This window comes from Neoarius graeffei, chromosome 10 (genome assembly GCF_027579695.1).
Source record: "Neoarius graeffei isolate fNeoGra1 chromosome 10, fNeoGra1.pri, whole genome shotgun sequence".
NCBI classification, from domain to species: domain Eukaryota; kingdom Metazoa; phylum Chordata; class Actinopteri; order Siluriformes; family Ariidae; genus Neoarius; species Neoarius graeffei.
The window spans coordinates 37,834,904-37,857,151 of record NC_083578.1 but is presented as its reverse complement, the minus strand read 5'-3'; the positions used below and the strand labels follow the sequence as shown (position 1 = coordinate 37,857,151).

At 40.2% G+C, this 22,248-nt stretch overlaps 1 protein-coding gene across 1 annotated transcript; it reads left to right on the top strand.

Moving 5' to 3' along the window:
* The first annotated feature begins 349 nt into the window (after positions 1–349).
* On the top strand, positions 350–21,073 carry tmem127 (transmembrane protein 127). The gene is made up of 4 exons (XM_060931761.1): positions 350–665; positions 13,511–13,823; positions 19,015–19,179; positions 19,319–21,073. The coding sequence occupies exons 2-4, from the start codon at positions 13,583–13,585 to the stop codon at positions 19,627–19,629; spliced, it is 717 nt and encodes a 238-aa protein (XP_060787744.1). The 5' UTR covers positions 350–665; positions 13,511–13,582; the 3' UTR covers positions 19,630–21,073.
* The last annotated feature ends 1,175 nt before the right edge of the window (positions 21,074–22,248 follow it).

Below are 22,248 nucleotides of genomic sequence, written 5' to 3'. Positions count from 1 at the left end.
TAGATGGATGGATGGATGGATGGAAGGAAGGAAGGAAGAATACGAAAGAGAAATATACACTGTATACAAGAAGAAACTGAAATAATCTCCGTTGGAATAATTATGGTAGTAAAAGAGCCGTTCAAAAAAAAAAAGATCAGAGACTGGACTGGAAAAAGGGGAAAAAACAATAACAGCGAAGGTATAGCGCTATGAAGATATATAGGTAAAGTCAAATACACGCGATGAGAGTGGTAAGATGGCGGCCCTATGAGCTCGCTAGAAAATAGAGTCCAGTGATTGGCTCACACGGGCCTCAGGCTTAACTAGTCTTTTGCTTTTCTTTGACGTTGTAAAACGGGAACCGGAAGTTTAGAGGACGGGGAGAAAACACGGAAGCGGGTCGTGTGCTGTTTCATATACAGTCTTTGTGTTTTTTCTTTGGTGATTAGGTGTAAAACGCGAAAATGGCGCTGTCTTAGTTACAAAACTTGTACTCTTGTGTTTTGAGAGAGGAGATAATTTCAGGAACCCATCATGTGTAGGTTTATGTGAGAATCTGTGTCGGTTTATATCGCTGTTTAGCTGTTGAGCGACCGTGGGCCTCAGCGATTCCTGTAAAACTTCATAATCTTCCGCTATGACTGTCTCGGTTTCTGAGTAAACACGATCTTTGACTCATACAGGTAAGTGGTTCACGACCGAAAATGTTCCCGATCCTCTTCTTTTCACGATAAACGGATAACTAAACTACTGATTTACGGTGATCTTTGTCTTCTAATTTACAATATATAACCACGTACGATTATTTTTTAACATTGATGCTGAATAATAAGGCGTGTATTACCCAAGTGTTTTTATTTATTTTTTATTTGACACAAATAACACTAGAGTGGCGGCTAGAATTATCGACACCTTAACGATCTTTTGACCGTTGTAAAAGTAGAAAATACTTTTTCAATACGTAAATTGTGCATTAAATAATTACTCAAACTTCCACTGGGGGGGGGGAAAAACATTAGTTGATTCCTGATTACTTAGCATATCAGATCATGTGACACCGTTCCACAGTTATCGACACCCAGGTTATTTTATAAAATAAAATCATCAGTATGTGGTATTAACAATTTTTATTTAAAATTTTTTACATATACTTATTTAGTACAAAATATCTTTTATATAAATATATGGATGTCGGTGTTTACGTAAATGAGGAAATGATTCTAATGTTTGTAAACAAATGAAGTACTGATGTTTAACCTGTCAGAAAATCTTTTTGTTCCACTTTCTAAGTATTTTCGTAGATCCCATTTTGTTAATCATTCGTTGTTGTTGTTGTTTGTATTAATTTCTAGTTTTTTAGTTAGGCCTGTCACGGTAAATTTTGTTGGACAATATATTGTCTCAGAAATTATTTTGATAAACGATATTATTGTTGACGTCTTTTCAAGACAATTTTATGCCACTAGTAAAATAATAATGATCATGCGAATACAACCTTTCAAAGAACAGGCAACTTTAATTCAGTCAACTTATTCAATAAAACAGTGGAACGTAAAAAAATATATATAAATAAATAACTGAAAGAAATAAAACAGTCAATCAAACAACCACTCAGGACAAAAACAATAAAAATACAATCTATGGCTCTTGACAATTGCACTTAAGTAAACATTAACTTGGCACAGGGTAATAAAAAGACATTCTTTTCTTCACAGGCAACATTCTGCCAATCCAGTTTCTCAAAGATTAGTACCCAGATAAACAAAAAGTGCAAAGTAACAACGTATTGCCAGCTGTCATTTGGATAAAAGTAACAAGTAGACTGCATTTCCACAGAGAAAATGCAAAGTGTGCTTGCTGAACTATAGCAGAACAGCTAGCATGCTAAAGGCTAGCATGCCAACATGCTAATGCTAACAGATAACATGCTATTTGTTAAAATTCTAACACTAAGGTTAATATGCTGACAGCTATCATGTTGACAGCTATCATGCTAACATGCTAATGGCTAATATGTTAACTTTTAGCATGTTAACATGCTGAGGGTGACATGCTAACATGCTCAGGCAAACTTGCTAACAGCAAACATGCGAACTCTGCATGCTACCATGTTAATCCTAGCATGTTAACAGCTCTCATGATAACATGCTAATGGTGAACATGCTAACAACTCGCGACCTAACAGCAGGCATGATATTATAATGGGTAACATACTAACAGCTAGCATGGTAACACGTGAATGCTTATATGCTAATTGCTGTTGTGTGTGCACGCGTGTAAGTATTCCTAATAAAGTGGCCATTGAGTTGAAGTTGATTTGCTGTCAAAGTCTCAAATGAGCAGATCCTTGCCAAATGCATCACCACCTATGGGGGAAGGGAGGAATGACTCAGTCAAGCGTCCACTGATTAGCGGCAAAATGGAGAAAAAATGGATGGATGAAAGGCAAGACAAAGACGAGTGTGGGTCAGAACCGATATCATGTGTGTGATGGGTGATTTGGCCTGAGGTGCCATGTGAAGTTTGGTGGATGTGTGGTGAAGTGTTACTGAGCAAAACTCCATTCATTTGAATGGGGCCAAAAATCAATGGAAGCCTATGGAGGTAAAAAGAGATGCGTGAAAACTAAGGAAAAGACGACTGCAGGTCTCAGATGAGGGGATGGATCTGTGCAGGGACTTAGCTTGAGGCATCAAGTGAAGTTTCTTGAAGTTTGGTCACTTGGTTAAAAAAATTGTTGGAGAGTGAAAGTTTTTCTCCTGAAACACCATTCATTTTCAATGGGGCCAAAAATCAATGCAAACCTATGGAGGAAAAAGGGATGAGCAAAAAGAAAGGAAAAATATGAGTGCGGGTCAGAACCAATTGCATGTATGTGTCGGGGGAGTTGGCCTGAAGTATCACATGAGGTTTGGTGCATCTGTGATGGAGCGTGTCCGAGTAGGACGATTCGATTCATGAGCCCTATTCATTCTCTATGGGGAAAAATCAAAAGAAAAACGACAAGAATGAGAATGGGCACATTGATCCAAAAGCTGTATACAAGCACACTACACCACTTCGGGCCAGACGTCTCAGAGTTGGAACAGTGTCTCTATCTCAAACGCCCTAGGAGGAGTAGTGGATCCCAAAAACATGTCGGAATAAGGCAGAATAAGTAAAATTAAGAACAATAGTGTGCTTACCTTTGGCAAGCACACTAATAATTAGAACAAGATAACTTGTAGGCAAGGGTGTAGGTTTGGTATTAAAGTGCATATCACGGGTAAATTCAGGAGCAAGATGAAATGTAATTCTCCTATTTTATATTAAACTTTGATCAAATATCAAATCATTTTGCATTTTGTGCAATTTTTTTTTACCTTGCACAATACCAGAAAAATTCAGTTGAAATCAAGCCATTTGAGGCGAATTGGTCCACCTCTGAATAAACTTGGCATTTGGATTTCCCGGCAAACATTGATTTTCGTGACGTCGCATGCAGGATGCCTCCCTCTGAATCCTACATCAGCGCTGGTTTGTTTATGAGAAAACGACCTGGTGGTTTTCTGCAAATTTCTTCAATGTTATCACGTAATTAGGTGACAATTCCATATTTCAATGCAAAATCACTAGCTGCTAAACTTGGTCTACACAGGCTGTGCACTGAAACTGTGCAAGCTCGCGCAGCCTGCTGGCGCTTCTGCAGGTGACATCACGAATCTGGCTCCAGACTCCCTTGGGATTTTTCCAGATGCGTTTTGTTATTTTATTTTTTTTCTGCTGTAGACAGATGGCCTTGTGCAAAATTACCCTTCTGGATGAGTGTGTAAAGGGACATTCTTTCATAAAAAAAAAAATTTGGTCCAGGATATGCACTTTAACATTGGTGGGGACAACAACCCAATGCCAACCCCCAGTGGTGCCAACTTCAGGTCAACATTAGAGGGTCACAATATTTTGCTCTGTTGTGTTCCACCAAAAGAGTATCCATCATCTCTCCAAAGTCCAGACTTTTAAAATTTGAAGTTCATAACTGTAGTAATTCATGAATAATAATAATAATAGGGCAATTCCATGTAAATGTCAACCTCACCATGCAAAAATAAAGCAGCATGTAATACATCAAAACCACTCCCAGAGATATCACCTAGGCCTGTATTTTACAGATGTGAATAAGTTGAACCAATTTGTAACCAACCTAATATGTCACTGTCAGTCTTTCTTTCTTATAATGTAAAACCCAAGCTAAAATCAACTTTGATCATGTACAATTCTATATTATTGCCACAAGCCACAGAAATGTATGCTAAAATCCACAAAACAGCAAAACAATAGCCATCCTAAATATTATTTAAGAATTTTGATAGTTTTAGCTGATATTTAGAGATTTTTTCAAAGGGTTATGGTGGTTAAATTGCTGATTTTCTAAACATATGCCATGTCTATTTCAGACGCGTCACATCCATAACGGAATTTCGTCACATCCATAACGCTGACTTTTCCTTCCGAAACTCTGCATGAAATACAAAATATTTTAAACAAAGATTTTTTAATATTCACCTTGGACCCCTCTATCAAATGGATATCTCCATTTCGACATTAGGTTTACAATTTCACAGAGTTTGATAAAAATGTACAGTCACCCAAGAAAAGTGATACTTTTTCTGTCACATCCATAACGCATCTTTTATTGGCATTTTCTGGCATGCCCCAGATGTACTATGGGAATTGTTCTTGTTCTATCACTTCTCCAGTATGGTACAGCCTTAAAATATGCAACACCTGTTTAAATACTGGGAGACAATAAAACATGCACTGGGTCATTTGTTGCCATTTTGAGTTCAAGTGTCACGTCCATAACGCTGGAATTGCTCAATAATAATAATAATAATAATTTCATTTCATTACTTGCAAATCTTGCATGTGATGATTAACTCATTCTACCAATTTGCAAATGTGTTTTACAAGTAAATAACGCACTGATTGTCGGGAGGGTGTATGTTCCTTTCCCTCATAAATGGAAGTAAAACATATACGGAGCCTTAAACACTGCATTCCATTAGTCTGGCAGGGGGAGTAGGCTCTCTTCTGTGTGATCTTTAACTAGTTTTAGAATGCTAGTTTAAGCTGATATGTGATTGATCTAACGGTAAAACAGGACGAGGTCTCTAGAACTTTTTTGACACGTTGAAAGGGTACAATTTTACTTGGCAACGGAATGTATCTGAATTCTGATTGGTTGTTATATCATTGCCCTTTTGTTGTCTTCTTGAGCCCGGAGCGGAGGGAGGGAGAGGGTGCGGAGGGAGTGACAGGGTTCTACAGATGGGGCTTTTCCACTACCAACGCGGCTGAGTTGGGCTGAGCCGTGCGGTGCTGAGTTGGGCTGAGTCGAGCTGAGTGGGGCTGTTGGGGTTGCATTTCGACTACAACCGCGCTGAACCGTGCTGGCTGGAACTGGGTGGACACATTGGGTGGAGTTAGCAAAAGTGGGTGGACGTCACGTGATGTCGTTAGGCGGTGCAAACAGTGACAGTGACCTTTTAAGCGGTAGTCTCATGACCCGGATAGTAAACAATAAACATGGAGGACATGGAGTCGTTAGTGTTGCTGGTCTTGGTGCTCCTCAGCCACAACACAGAAACGTCTGTGTCTCCACGATGGACCACTGGCTGGCCTTTCCTCGCTTGGGTTGGTCTTCCATCTTCTAGTTTTCTGATCATCTTCTTTGTCGTAATTCTTCTTCTTCTGGGTTTACGGTGTTTACAGATCCCAGCGTGCTCGGGGGGCGTGTGTGGGCATGTGAGGACACTCCTCCTCACCAATCAGTGCACAGGGGAGTGTCTCCTCACGCCCCTAGCCCCACTCTGCTCGGTTGGGCTCACTTCAGCCCTACTCCAAAACCGTGTGAGTTTTGGGTTCTGAGTAAGGCTGAAGTGAGCTCAGTCATGCTGCTCTGAGGTAGTCGAAACGCGAGCCGTGTTGGGCTGAAGTGAGCTGAAAAAGGGTAGTGGAAAAGGCCCAAGAGAAGAGTTTTTAGCCTACAGCTTTCAAATGAACCCCCTCAAAAACCAATCAGTTTAGCGTATGTGTGTATTTGATGTGACATTTTCAAAAGAGAGGCAGGAGTAACCAAAAATTTCTGGTCAAGAAGGCAGAGGCTGTTATGCTTATTACGTGAAAAGGTTTGATTTTAAAAGGCGTCTGGACCACAAATAATGTCCACATCACCATCGGGTTGTTGTTTACATGTGTCATGTTACACGAACTTGGTCAGGATTCTCTGCAGGTCTTAACTGAAGCACTTCAAATTAAGGGTTAGCGGTCTGCTTAAGTTTCCATGCACTTCACAAGCAAGACTAGGTACAGTATTAGCCAACATTAGCACAGTTTGATATGATTTAATAATGTCTTTGTGACCTAAATGAACACTAGTTGTCAGTATCAAGTCGGATTGTTATTTACATGCCACACAAACTTAGAAAAAGTCATATTCGTATGTTGTCATTTTTACACACTGAATACGAACTGTTGTTAACTGATTAATTTTACAAGCTCATCTAACGTTACATTCCTCAAGGAGTGTTTGCTAGCTAGCAGCCAGTCACTGCACTGCAACGGCACTTGCTAATTGATATGGCAGCCAAACTGGCTGGCTGTTTTCGCGACCACGCCCTCAGAGCGAATATTCATGAGCGGATTTTGCGTGGTGTTTCGCCCAATGGAAACCTACAGTAACCATTTGTGTACCGCGGACGGAGCGTGATTTTTTTTTTTTTTTTCTTTATTCTTCAATCAGAAATATTGATAGGGATGTATCAGCCGTCATTTGATATTGGTAGGGACACGTCCATACCCAATTCTACGCCTATAGTCTGTCCAACGGAGCAACGTGGTGTTGTCTCTTCCCCATTCAGTGGATACCCTGGCTGGTTAACTGTTGCATGCTGGGAGGCCCCGCCTCTGACAGAGAGCCGCATAAGATGACAGAAAACGAAATCCGCGCGGTGTTTTATTCAGGCAGTGGGTCAAGCTAATACTCTGGCGATTTCCCTATGTAGATGTACAGTGCGTAAATGCCAAAATCGCGGTAAAAAAATTACCGAGTTCATTTACCGTACGATAAGTCGGTATATCGAATATTGCGATAGGCCTATTTGCAGTTTACCAATAAATGTCAACAGGCAATAGAGATCTTGCAGTCACGTGACCGGAAAGTACACAGCCGCCATCTTGTCGGTAAAAAACACCGCTGAATACTGCTGCACTCATGTACAGAATGGATCAATTTCAACCGACGGACTATACGGCTCATTTTTCTAATGAACAGATAACTATATATATGTCTAAAATAAACGATCTACAGATTAGTGACCCTTATGGCTTACCGGACGTAGTTTTCACGACCGTGTCAGTGGATATTGAACTGCCAGTGGAATACCCAGACATGTATAATTACCTCATTAACTTTCCCTCGCTGTTCAGTGGTGAAGCACTGCGTGCTTATAAATCTCTGGACAGTTATCTTTACAGAAATTCAGGATTTGTCAGCGACTCAGATGTGGCATCTTGTAAACAAGAAAATAACAATCCTCATTGGACGGGTAAGTCACTTAAGTATTGAGTATAGCACTGACCAGCTGATTATAGAATAGAATAAGGTAATTCCAGCTGTAATTCCAAATCGTCCGTCTTGTTTACCATGGATCTGGCGTTGGAGAGGTAGAGGCTTAGCAGTGGAGGTTTGAGTGGCTGTTTTCTGAGCTTAGTCAACAGGCCGGCTCTGCAGCCTCGCTTTTGCTTCCGCTCCCGACGCCGCCTCCTTCGCTTTGTTTCCGATAACAATCCATGGAGACCCCACTGGTCTCGCTATCTCGTCCGGAATGTTGTGCATGCGATGGAAATCACTACAAACCGTCATTTTCTGCTGGAAACCAATGTCCAGTAAGTCCATACGGTTGTAGTGGATATTGAAGTGGATATTGTACAGACGAACAACACGCAAAAATACACACAATAAACATAAAAAACGTGCACAGGTAGGGAGAGCTTGTAGCCGCAACCGTTGTAGTAGAATTGTATATAGTAGGGTTTTCCAGTAGAAAAGGTAGAAGCAGAGGTAGAACCAGAAGTAGAAGGCGGAAATATGGCGTTTGACTGACAAGATGGCGTCTGTCACAATCTGGATCGGCTGTGACGTCACATGCAAGTGCTCCGTTGACATTGTAACCACATGAAGATCCAGGTCAAAGGTCGCATGTCATTCCTCAAACCAAAATATAAAATGTCTTCTGATACTGTTATATATGGTAGATATTGACAACAAACTGCAAGAAAATCTGAATATTTCAAGCATGTAATTTTTTTTTTTATATGCTAGGAATTTAATTCTGGTCTAAATCTCTTTATTGCAAGAGGATTCCAAATACTCTATAAACATTCCATTCTGTTATGAATCAGAAAAAAAATTATAAAATCATAGTACTTTTTTTTTTTTTTTTTAAAGTACTACATCTACTTCAACAATGTTACACAAAGATCGATCCATAACCGTTGTAAATGTCACTTAATTCCACAGAGTGTCGATAATGGTGGACACCGGTGAAAGTGATGACTATTATCGACACCTCACGTGACTTCTCAAACGCGCGTTTAGATGCAAAATGGCAACAGTCAAATGAAACAGTAAGAAATAAAGAAGGTTTCGACAAGGAGATCATGAAATATCAGTGAATTTGATAAGTAAAAACATGTCGATGATCTTTCCACCATGCTTACCTGCGATGATAACGTCCGGGTTTTTCCTTAAATTGCTGATCATCCTAAAAAAATAGTGCCTTGCAAAAGTATTCATACCCCTTGAACTTTTTTCCACCTTACAACCACGAACTTAAAAGTTTTTTGAGATTTTATGTGATAGACCAACACAGAGTAGCACGTAATTGTGAAGTGAAACGAAAATGATAAATGGTCTTCAAAATTTTAAACAAATAAAAATCTGAAAAATGTGATGTGCATTAGTATTCAGCCCCCCTCTACTTTGTAGAGCCACCTTTTGCTGCAATTACAGCTGCAAGTCTTTTGTGGTATGTCTCTACCAGCTTTGCACATCTAGACACTGAAATTTTTGCCCATTCTTCTTTGCAAAATAGCTCAAGCTCAGCCAGATCGGATGGAGAGAGTCTGTGAACAGCAATTTTCAAGTCTTGCCACAGATGCTCAATGGGATTTAGGTCTGGACTTTGACTGGGCCATTCTAACACATGAATATTATTTGATCTAAACCATTCCATTGTAGCTCTGGCTGTATGTTTAGGGTCATTGTTTTGCTGGAAGGTGAATCTCCTTCCCAGTCTCAAGTCTTTTGCAGCCTCCAACAGGTTTTCTTCCAGGATTGCCCTGCATTTAGCTCCATCCATCTTCCCATCAACTCTGACCAGCTTCCCTGTCCCTGCTGAAGAAAAGCATCCCCATAGCACAGTGGGGATGGTGTGTGCAGGGTGATGAGCAGTGTTAGTTTTCCGCCACACATAGTGCTTTGCATTTATGCCAAAAAGTTCAACTTTGGTCTCATCTGACCAAAGCACCTTCTTCCCCATGTTTGCTGTGTCCCCTACATGGCTTCTTATGCCTGTCTTTCAACAATGGCTTTCTTCTTGCCACTCTTCCAAAAAGGCCAGATTTGTGGAGTGTACGACTTATAGTTGTCCTGTGCACAGATTCTCCCACCTGAGCTGTGGATTTCTGCAGCTCCTCCAGAGTGATCATGGGCCTCTTGGCTGCTTCTCTGACCAGTGCTCTCCTTGCTCGCTCTGTCAGTTTAGGTGGACGGCCATGTCTTGGTAAGTTTGCAGTTGTGCCATACTTTTTCCATTTTTGAATGATGGATTGAACAGTGCTTCTTGAGATGTTCAGAGCTTGGGATATTTTTTTATAACCTAACCCTGCTTTAAACTTCTCCAGAACTTTATCCCTGACCTGTCTGGTGAGTTCTTTGGTCTTCATGATGCTGTTTGTTCTTCAGTGTTCTCTAACAAACCACTGAGGCCTTCACAGAACAAGTGTATTTATGCTTAGAGTAAATTACACACAGTAGGACTCTAACTAATTAGATGACTTCTGAAGGCAGTTGATTGCACTGGATTGTATTTAGAAGTATCAGAGTACAGGGGGGCTGAATACTAATGCACACCACAGTTTTCAGATTTTTATTTGTTTAAAATTTTGAAGACCATTTATCATTTTCGTTTCACTTCACAATTATGTGCTACTCTGTGTTGGTCTATCACATAAAATCTCAATAAAAAACTTAAGTTCGTGGTTGTAAGGTGGAAAAATGTGAAAAAGTTCAAGGGGTATGAATACTTTTGCAAGGCACTGTACATCCCAGATAACGAGCCGTGTCATCAGATGACAAGATCAAAGGGCGAGGGGGGGGGGGTCTTCGTTGATTGATTAACCAATAAAAACAGTTGTAACTGAAACTCACCTTTTGTAAAATTGTTTTTTATTGGTAAATCTGAAGAGGTGTCGATAATTATGGACTGTCGATAATTGTAGCCCCCGCTCTACTAATGTTGTGAAGGTTTAAATGTTATTGCTGTTGAATTAATAAATAGGATTTTGCTAACTTGGGTGATTTATCAAAATGGTGATAATCAGAATGATAGTACACAGGCAAGAAAGCTCAAAATACTTAACTTGACTGGTAATTATCCTATTTTTACTGTTCCTTTTTTCAAAGCTGAATTCTGCCAAGGAACTCCTACATTTGACATTTAAATTGTTACTCATTTGAACCAGTAACACCTTAAAACACTAGAGTGGAAACGTGTGTGAATTTATTTATATATATATATATATATATAACACACACAGTTTTATCAATTTGTTGTCTTCTACATTATCAAGTCAGTACAAAAACATTTTAGAGTTCCAAACATTTGCTTTCCAGCACAAAACTAATGTTACAGAAAAAAAGTTTGTATCTGAGCAGCATATTCCATAAGAGACCACATCTCATCTCATTATCTCTAGCCGCTTTATCCTGTTCTACAGGGTCGCAGGCAAGCTGGAGCCTATCCCAGCTGACTACGGGCGAAAGGCGGGGTACACCCTGGACAAGTCGCCAGGTCATCACAGGGCTGACACATAGACACAGACAACCATTCACACTCACATTCACACCTACGGTCAATTTTTAGAGTCACCAGTTAACCTAACCTGCATGTCTTTGGACTATGGGGGAAACCGGAGCACCCAGAGGAAACCCACGCGGACACGGGGAGAACATGCAAACTCCGCACAGAAAGGCCCTCGCCGGCCACGGGGCTCGAACCTGGACCTTCTTGCTGTGAGGCGACAGCGCTAACCACTACACCACCGTGCCGCCAAGAGACCACTTTTCAGATTAAAAAAGAAAACATAATGAAGGCTGCTGGGTTTTGCTGCAAAATTAAGAAGTGTGACAAAGTGCCCAGAAGAACTGTGGCTGGTTCTGCGAGATGCTCAGTAAAACCTACAGCTCATTTCCTTATAAAACTGCACTCATTGTACTTGAGACTACTATCTTTTTTTTTTTTTAAAAGCAAAAGGTCATCTCACACCAGACACTGACTGTTTCATTGATTATAATACATCGGGCCAAATTACTCAATTCTGATTGGTCAATCAAGGAGGGCTTTTTTCCTTAACACGGGGCCGTATTTCTGAAATGCTCTTGGCTAGTTCATTGCTTGGTTACGGTTACAAAAATTAGCAAATTGTGTCAACAAAATGGCTTTTGTAAAGAAGTTCTAATAAAATTTTGTAAACCACTTTCAAGATCCTCGTGTCGTGTCGCCGTGTGATGATGAGACACTTTAGAAACTGATTCAAACGTGCAAGATAGTCTTGCGCCCTGATTGGTTCAGAAAACATGAATGACAAATGTTGTGAACTTGAATGGCTTCTGAAGTATGAATTTGGCCCTATATGTTATAAACAAATAATCGTATGGTTCCTCGTAAAATTAAGGATCAGTTTCACTCGTGACTTCAAAGTTTTGATATTGCCCTAGTTGTTTCGCGACTCACATGAACTGCTCGCTTTGGGTCCTTCCACAACATTTCGATTGGATTAAGGTCAGGACTTTGACTTGGCCATTCCAAAACATGAGCTTTATTCTTCTTTAACCATTCTTTGGTAGAATGACTTGTGTGCTTAGGGTTGTTGTCTTGCTGCATGACCCACCTTCTCTTGAGATTCAGTTCACGGACAGATGTCCTGACATTTTCCTTTAGAATTCGCTGGTATAATTCAGAATTCATTGTTCCATCAATGATGGCAAGCCGTCCTGGCCCAGATGCAGCAAAACAGGCCCAAACCATGATACTACCACCACCATGTTTCACAGATGGGATAAGGTTCTTATGCTGGAATGTAGTGTTTTCCTTTCTCCAAACATAATGCTTCTCATTTAAACCAAAAAGTTCTATTTTGGTCTCATCCATGCACAAAACATTTTTCCAATAGCCTTTTGGCTTGTCCACATGATCTTCAGCAAACTGCAGATGAGCAGCAGTGTTCTTTATGGAGAGCAGTGGCTTTCTCCTTGCAACCCTGTCATGCACACCATTTTTGTTCAGTGTTCTCCTGATGGTGGACTCATGAACATTGGCTAATGTTAATGTGAGAGAGGCTTTCAGTTGCTTAGAAGTTACCCTGGTGTCCTTTGTGACCTCGCCAACTATTACACGCCTTGCTCTTGGAGTGATCTTTGTTGGTCGACCACTCCTGGGGAGGGTAACAATGGTCTTGAATTTCCTCCATTTGTACACAATCTGTCTGACTGTGGATTGGTGGAGTCCAAACTCTTTAGAAATGGTTTTGTAACCTTTTCCAGCCTGATGAGCATCAACAGCACTTTTTCTGAGGTCCTCAGAAATCTCCTTTGTTCGTGCCGTGTTACACTTCCACAGACATGTTGTGAAGATCAGACTTTGATGGATCCCTGTTGTTTAAATAAAACAGGGTGCCCACTCACACCTGATTGTCATCCTATTGATTGAAAACACCTGACTCTGATTTCACCTTCAAATTAACTGCTAATCCTAGAGGTTCACATACTTTTGCCACTCACAGATCTGTAATATTAGATCATTTTCCTCAATAAATAAATGACCAAGTATAACATTTTTGTCTCATTTGTTTAACTGGGTTCTCTTTACCTGCTTTCAGGACTTGTGTGAAAATCTGATGTTTTAGGTCATATTTATGCAGAAATATAGAAAATTCTAAAGGGTTCACAAACTTTTTTTCAAGTGCCACTGTATATGGACACTTGCCCTAATTGGTAACTAGAATAAAAGCACTTATCATTGACATGTCACAAATCTGCATGTTCCACATATATTGTTGTGTAGCATGGTTGCCCTTTAATTTTCAGAATGAGGTAATATAAAATTAACAAAGTTAGTGGTATCACTTAGCAGACTGCAGTCATTATCTTCACTGAGTACTACTGGAAACTGACTTGTATGCAAATATTCACATTTGTCTGTTTCAGTATTCTAGGAGAGTCATCTCCCAGTTAAGCTCCACCATATTGTGCTGTTCAGTTGTGAGATTCAGCTAGTGGATGATGTACACCCCCGCGGGAAACGCTGTTCCTGGAGCCCGCAGGAGACGAGGTGGGCCTGCCATTCCCAAGCAGCCTGAACGCAGTCTAGCATCTGCATTCCCTGGAGCACTCTCCATCACAGCCCTGTGCACAGCCCTGGCTGAACCGGCGTGGCTGCGTGTGCATGGAGGAACCTGTCCCAGACAGGAACTTGGTGTGGCCGACGTGCTGGGATACATAGATGAGAAACTCATTGAAGGTAATTATTCATCAGCCTATTCTTAAGTCACTAAACACACTAGTACTCATTAGTGAAGATTATTGAGCTTGTGGTACAATCTTAAATACCTGATGAAGCCCTTCACATGAGTGGAGAAATGTCTTTAAGAATAAGCCACAAGTTAAGGCACCTCAACTTGATTTGCCACCCAGCATCATTATGCGCAGGACAACATGCTTATTGGTAGCTGAATTATCTCATCTCATCATCTGTAGCTGCTTTATCCTGTTCTACAGGGTCACAGGCAAGCTGGAGCCTATCCCAGCTGACTACGGGCGAAAGGCGGGGTACACCCTGGACAAGTCGCCAGGTCATCACAGGGCTGACACATAGACACAGACAACCATTCACACTCACATTCACACCTACGGTCAATTTAGGCCCTGTCCACACGGCAACGGATTCAGGTGAATCCGATAAAATTGTTTATCGTTTCGGCCTGGCTTCCACACGGCACCGGCGTTTTGGGTGCCCCAAAACGAAATCTTTTGAGAACGGGTTCCAGAGTGGAAAGATCTGGCAACGGTGCCGTTGCAAAGTCGTCTGGATGAGTAGAACGGATTTGTTTACGATGACGTCACAACCACATGTGCTTCACGCTGGGTAGAAGTGTAACGAACTTGATGCGAGTTGTCAACAAATCCTATAACTTGGTTCATGAAACGCGCTTACAAAATATTTTCACTGTGAATATTTATTGTGTAATGGTGCAAAGTGAGAGAGAGAGAGAGTCAATCCCGCCAGCAAAAATAGGGAAAAAAAGGAGCGATCTCACCTCTTCAGATGTTGGTTTAAGTCCTACAATACATTCCTCAAAAAGGGCGTAGAAGAACAAATTAATCCATCAACGTGTAGCATTCAATTTATTCCGGACCATTAAAGACGCCGCCTTCCGCATAGAATCATACGTCATCCTCGCCGCCATATTGGATGGGTCAAAGCGGAGAATAAAGATGCCTCATTCATGTGCTGCGTTTAACTGTACCAAGAGGTTTGTCGTCCAAACGAGATCACATGGGATTACCTTTCACAGGTGAGACTGGAAAAATACTTTTCACTGTATTTGGTCATTATAATGTCATTTTACGAACAGATTTTTCTGACTTTGTGGCTAATATGAAGTCTCGCGCATAATAGTTTATGCGCATGCGTCCTTACTACTTCTATTGTTGTGGTGTCTCCGATGGGACCGTCTTACAGCGCACCTAGAGGTGTGGCATGTGTATTGCATCGTTTTCAGCAAGCGTTGCGTTGCCATATGTACCTGATATTTTACTGATCCGTTGCCCATGTGGACGCGATATTTATTTATTTATTTATTTATTTATTTTAAATCTCGTTGCCGTTGTCGTGTGGATGTAGCCTTAGAGTCACCAGTTAACCTAACCTGCATGTCTTTGGACTGTGGGGGAAACTGGAGCACCCGGAGGAAACCCACGCAGACACGGGGAGAACATGCAAACTCCACACAGAAAGGCCCTCGCCGGCCACAGGGCTCAAACCCAGACCTTCTTGCTGTGAGGCGACAGCGCTAACCACTACACCACCGTGCCGCCCCTAGCTGAATTATATAAATGGTATTCTTAATGCACTGTTATGAACTTCCGGTCAGTTCACATTTTTGCTCGGTCTCAGTTCTGTCTTAACTGTGCTGTGTCTTAACATGGTAAATTCCTGGGTCTTTTGTGTTAGAACAAAAAAATGGCCAAGGATTTGGTCTCCAAGAACCATTTTTATAAACTGTTTTAGCGGAGCCCCATAGGCATAGAGTGTGGATACATAAAGAAACCCATCTTGTTTTCTGATGGTTTCGATCCTGTGCATGCCTGCCATCACAGGAAACCCAACAGCTGAGCAGTGAGTAACCCATTGAGTTGTTTTCTGATTTCTTGCCATGATGCATTTCATTGTACCTCTTACCTTTAACTGACAAGCGTAATTTTATCATTTTAAAAAAGTGTATGCTTATTTTAATAATAATAATAATAATAATAATAAGAAAACATTTCAATTTACATACTGCCTTTCTCAAAACCCAAGGTCGCTTTACAATTATAGGAAAGAAAAAAAAAAAAGTCCACCAAATAAAGGTCAGGATGTCATTCCAGTGGTGTAGCAGGCACAGTCCCACCAAAAGGCGCACGAAAACAAGTCCCACACCGCCAGCACAGCTGCCACGACAGCACCGGGCAACATCACTTGGCACATCACGCCATGGATCCACAAAGTGAGCACAGACGCACCGCCACACAGAGTGCTGGCATGTCCCAAACCACCTGCACAGCCGCCACGACGCCACCGAGCAGCATCGCTCGGAACATCACACCAAGCACTCAAGCACCGCTGCAGAGCGCTGGACAACCATGATGTTAAAATGATCAATGAGCTCACTGCAGTCCATAGCTAGGAACATAGGCATCACCCATGGCGAACCAAGGCCTGGAGGGAACTGACACCCAAAACTGGGTCTGGAACTACACCACAACCGGCGGACAAAACACTCAAACAAAAACAAACATCAAACTACCCAAGCACAAAAAAGAAAAACAAAAGAGAAAATAAAATTAAAAAAAAAAAAAGCTCCGGTGAGAAGCGGCCGCCAGAATGCACACGGTGTACTCTCAACCGATAACGGAAATGGGGGGGGGCATTCCCTGAAAATATATGATTTTCTTTCAGCTAACCAGCAGCCAGTTACTTTCTCTTTTGGATGAAACAAAACTCAAAGATTCCAGTCTGCAGAAATTGTCTAAAAACACAGCCAGATGGCCGATCACTGGAGTTAATTCTGTCTCAACATGCTGCATTATTCATTTTGATAACTGTGTAATAATGACCTGAGATCTTTGTGCAAAAATTTTTTTTTTTTTTTTTTTTAAATGTTGATCTTTGACGAACAAACTATAACTCTAGAAAACTCTTTAATGGTCTTTCTAGTTTCATAACACAATTTCTTAGTATTAGTATGCTGATCATGCCGATGCTGAGTGTTTTAAATATTTCCTCAATTGCACTTTTATTTATTTATTTATTTATTTATTTTTAACAAAACCTCTAGTCTTTTCAAAGCTCTAATCCTCGGAGCTACATGCGCTGCGTTTGAACCAGGAGTATGTTCCCGGGAGTTTTTAATCCCGCTGGGTTTTTATCCCGGGTTTTCGTACAGGGCAGCGTATTTATTGTATTATATTTTGTTTTCAATATGATATTTTTCTCCAATTTTGTTTTGTATTTTTATCTCAGCAGTGGTGAAATCGAATTTGTAAATAAAATCAGTCAGTGCGTTTACATGCACATGGAGAAAATCGAATTTCTGCTGTAGCTCGACTGAAATCGAAGTTCTAAATGCCATGGAAACACCTTAGCTCGGCTGAAATCGAACCGAACTGGATTTCTCGTAATCGAGCTACGCGACCTAGATTATGCGATTGTAGCCGAGCTACTTAGTGCATGTAAACCCTATCGAGCTACTTACTTCAGCACTGCCCCTTCCGGCAGTGACGAGACCACAAGCGGGAAACACAACAGCCTCGGTCGGCATGACAACAGTAGTAGAAACGTGCACTTCTGGAGCAATGAGGAGATAGAGTTCATACTCATTCAGCTTAAGGAGTTGAAATAAATAAATAAATCTCGATGTTGCTGTCAGTGCTTAATTTGTGAAGTGGGAGGTCCCGGAACGCAGGAGGTGCGTGGGTCCAGCAACTCAAAAAAAAAAAAAAAGGTGGGGGGTGGTTTACTATAACTTTATGCACATACGCCTATTGTGTGTGTAAAAAAAAAAAAAATAATAATAATAATATCAGACATTATGATCTTAGAAAACGCTTTAGTGACGAACAGTTACAGACAGTAATATGTCGTGATATGTTAAAATATTATTTTTTTATTAGGCTATATATTAAATTATATATTAAATTTATCTTCTAAAATAACAGACTGTACTCATGTCACAACCGGTTTATTTCACCATTGGAGATCAGATCACACAAGACATGAGTTACATGACTCATTTTAAGGATTTAAGTAGGGTATTTAAAAGCAGTGCCAGCAGGACTTCGTGGCTCAGGTGGATAAGGCGCCATACCTTAAATCCGGGGACCTGGGTTCAATTCCGACCTGCGGTCATTTTCTGAGCCCTCCCTGTTTTTCTCCTGCTCATTTCCTGTCTACACTGTCCTCTCCAATAAAGGTGGAAAAAGCCCAAAAAAGAGAATAATTTAAAAGCAGTGCCAGCAAACATAAGTGCAATCAATTCAAGTAATAGTTAAGAAATAAAGGGTTTACAAAACAAGTTGGAGAATTCATTTTAAAAATTTTAGTAAGCTTTCTTGTTTTTTTGCCATTTTTTCCACAGCGCAAGCTAATGGCTACAAAAAACCCGGTGTTCTATTGAGCGGAAGTATACACCCCATGTCCCTCCCTCTTCCCCTTTCGCATAGATTTTGTGGATGTCATAGGAGAGAAATCAACAACAGATATCAAAATCAAAACCGAACACTAAACAAATTTTTATTTACTTATTTAATTTATTGTTTGATTTTTTTTTTCCCTTTGTGATGGTCACGGAGGTGATCTGATCCATTTAAATAGTTGCCGGAACACCGAATGAAATGAAAATAGCTGCCGGATCCGACAACGGAGGTTACGGATCTTGTTCCGGCTCAAATTAAGCCCTGGTTGCTGTCCTCGTTCTTCTTGTGAACACGGAACTGATAATTTTGTTTATACTCTTGAATAGCTCTTCTTCATGACGACAACCGGAAGTGTACCAACACGATGGGGCGTGTAGCGCCACCTGTGGCTCGGGTGCACAATGTACCTCACACAATAGCTCGATTTCCTTGTGTGCATGTAGGATTGGATTTCTCTGGTACCCCTGCTGGGACCCTTAGCTCGATTACCGACAGTAGCTCGATTTGGATGTGCATGTAAATGCACTGACTGCCCTGACTCTACTCATCAGACCAGAGCTATTCTCTTTGTTTTGTACAACATAAGGAAACAGTATAGTAACTATAACAGTAAAGAAATAAAACAAAAGAGGCTGGCTATGATGTAAGAAAATTCTATAACCCAGAAACAGATGGGAGCTCCGCTTTTAGGCAGTGCCTAAATCTATATATTAAATTTATATGAACAGTGTTTGTTCTTTTTTTTTTCTCAACAGACTACTGTATTAATTCCCAGACGATCCTGCTGTTGCGAGTCATTGCGGCCTTCTGTTTCTTGGGCATCTTGTGTAGTCTGACAGCTTTTCTCCTGGATGTCTTTGGGCCTAAACACCCTGCTCTGAAAATAACACGCCGATATGCCTTCGCTCACATTTTTACAGGTATTCAGCATGTCAGGATGCTTTTCTTGTGGTGTTTTTTTTTTAATGAAAGATGGTTACTAAAAACAGGGAAAAGTGTTGAATGTATTCAATTATAAAAGGAATGATGAATGTCTCTGAAATCTTCCTAAATGTCTAGTGCTCCAGTGTGCCACTGTGATTGGCTTCTGCTATTGGGCTTCAGAGCTCATCCTTACCCTTCAGCAGCAACACAAGAAGTACCACGGCTCGCTCATCTACGTCACCTTTGCCATCAGCTTTTACTTGGTGGCTGGGGCTGGAGGAGCTTCCATTTTAGCTACGGCTGCTAACTTGCTCCGCCATTACCCCACTGAGGAAGAGGAGCAGGCTCTAGAACTGCTTTCCGAGATGGAAGACAGCAGTGAGACTTATCCAGCTGACTACGATATTGCCAACCAGTTCCAACCACCACCTGCTTACACACCCTGATGAAAAAGCATTCTTAAGTCTTTTGTGTTGTCCAGCCCTCCAACCCCCCCATGCTTAAGGTACCTTTTGCAGCCTCTCAACAAATCATGGACCGAGCAACATGCAAAGTCCTTCTGCCATACAAATCATCTGCATGCCTAATAATTTACAATACTGTGTTGCCAATTTGCCCTTGTCATCTCAGCCACATATTTAATGCTGTCAGTTGTGGTATTTCATTATGGCAGTCCTTTTGGAATGGCTGATAATCACTGGGAAACGTTCATCCTTCGCTACCATAGTTTGCATGTAGGTGCCTGTAAAGGCTTGAGATCCAAACAGAACTCCGATGTTTGGTTAAAAGTGGCATGCTTTACTATGTACTAAGACTGAGACTAGTCATATAGTAATCCAATTGCTTGTCAGGCTCATTCAATCAGGTTTTGAGAGAATGTTTTGTTTCCCCTACATTTTTCTTCTACGACATGTCAGTCTTTGTACATTCCACATGTAAAAAAAAAAAAGTTCTACATTGTAGTTACCTTGAAACGTTAACATTTTTTTTTCACTGTTAACATATTTTCAGCGGGGGTGGTTGATTTTGTTTTTCGAAACACTGAAACTTAAGTGAAATCTGCACTTCAGTGATGCCCAGTACATTTTATATTTATGTACTTCATGTATGATAATATTGTAAAATAATGATTTTGCTGTTCAACACAACTGACCTTCATGCCAGAGTTCGACTCTGTAGATACATTTTAAACTCAGTCCAATTTTAACTTTGCAAAACTGCGTGTGGCAGAAACCTTATTTTCTCCAAAGTCTTGTGGAAGAATTATTATTATTATTATTATTATTATTTTTAATTTGTCCGTAGATGGTTAGTTATTTGATGTGTGGCTTTAAAAAAAAATGCACATATTCCCCACTGCTTGACAGACTATTTATTTTATCGTGTATATTGTTATTCATTACACATGGTAAACATCTATTTAGATCTCTATGGCATTTCAATTTTTATCAGGCTCATTGGCTGTGATTTTGAAGTGTTCCATTTTGCCAACTGTGTTCTGTTTGTTTATAGTTTTAATCCCATACCCATCTGTGTTTTTTGCAGTATGCTTTGCTAGTTTATATAATTGAGGATGACCCAGTCCACAGTAATACTCCAAAATTCATCTAGGAAAATCACAAGTCTTGTGTGTGTTCATATGATCACAGTTCATTTAAATTGTTTATAGTCTAGTTCTGTAATTTTGATATTTCACAGCATGCCCTGACTATGTAACGTGTGTGTGTGTACGCAATGATCTTTCGAGATCTGACCGTAAACATGTACTATTGAATTTTACAACCTTTGTTTTCGCTTTTATATTGGGGTGGATTGTGACAGTTCTGCTATGTTTCTCCTTCTGTATTCATTCATGCACCTTTTGTCATGGAAAATAAAGGTTCACGGACAGTTTTTGTGTTCTCGTGGCTTGTCTAGGCAGCTTTGTCCAGAACTTTCTATGTTAACTCTGACGACTTGTGCTTTAAAGTAATGGTTCTCAGAGTGGGTTCAAGGGAATGTCATTTTAACCTTTGTTAAAATGGTTTATTATGAATTTTTATGTGCCTGTTTGACACAACAATAATGGTTCCTAGAGCAGCAGCTACAATTCTCAACAGTCCATAATTATTGACACCTTTTCAGTTTTACCAATAAAAACAATTTTACAAATGTGAGTTTCAGTTACAACTGTTTTTATTGGTTAATTAATCAACCGGAAGACTCCCTTCGCCCTTTGATCTTGTCGTCTGATGACACAGCTTGTTACCTTAGATTTTTTTTTTTTTTTAGCATTAATAACAATTTGAGGAAAACCCGGACGTTATCATCGCTGGTAAGTATGGTGGAAAGATCATGGACGTTTTTACTTATTAAATTCACTGATATTTCATGATCTCCTTGTCGAAACCTACTTTTATTGTTTCTTACGCTTTCATTTGACAGTCACCATTTTGTATCGAAACGCGTGTTTGAGAAGTCACATGAGGTGTTGATAATAGCGATCACTTTCACCAGTGTCCACCGTTATCGACACCCTGTGGAATTAAGTGACATTTACAGCGGTTACGGACCGGTCTTTGTGTAACGTTGCTGAAGTAGATGAAAGTACTTTAAAAAAATTAAAAGTGCTGTGATTTATATATTTTTTTCTGATTCATAACAGAATGGAATGTTTATAGAGTATTTGGAATCCTCTTGAAATAAATAGAATTAGACCAGAATTAAATTCCTAGCATATAAAAAAATTACATGCTTGAAATATTCAGTTTTTTTTTTTGCAGTTTGTTGTAAATATCTACCACATATAACAATAGCAGTAGACATTTTATATTTTGGTTCGAGGAATGACATGCGACCTTTGACCTGGATTTTCACGTGGCTACAATGTCAACTGCCTGTTCTTGACATTTATTGCTAAACTACAAATTAATACAAACAACGACTGATTAACAAAATGTGATCTACGAAAATATTTAAAGTGGAACAAAAAGATTTTCTGACGGGTTAAACATCAGTTTGTTTACAAGCATTAGAATTACTTCCTCGTTTACATAAGCACCGACATCGATATATTTATATAAAAG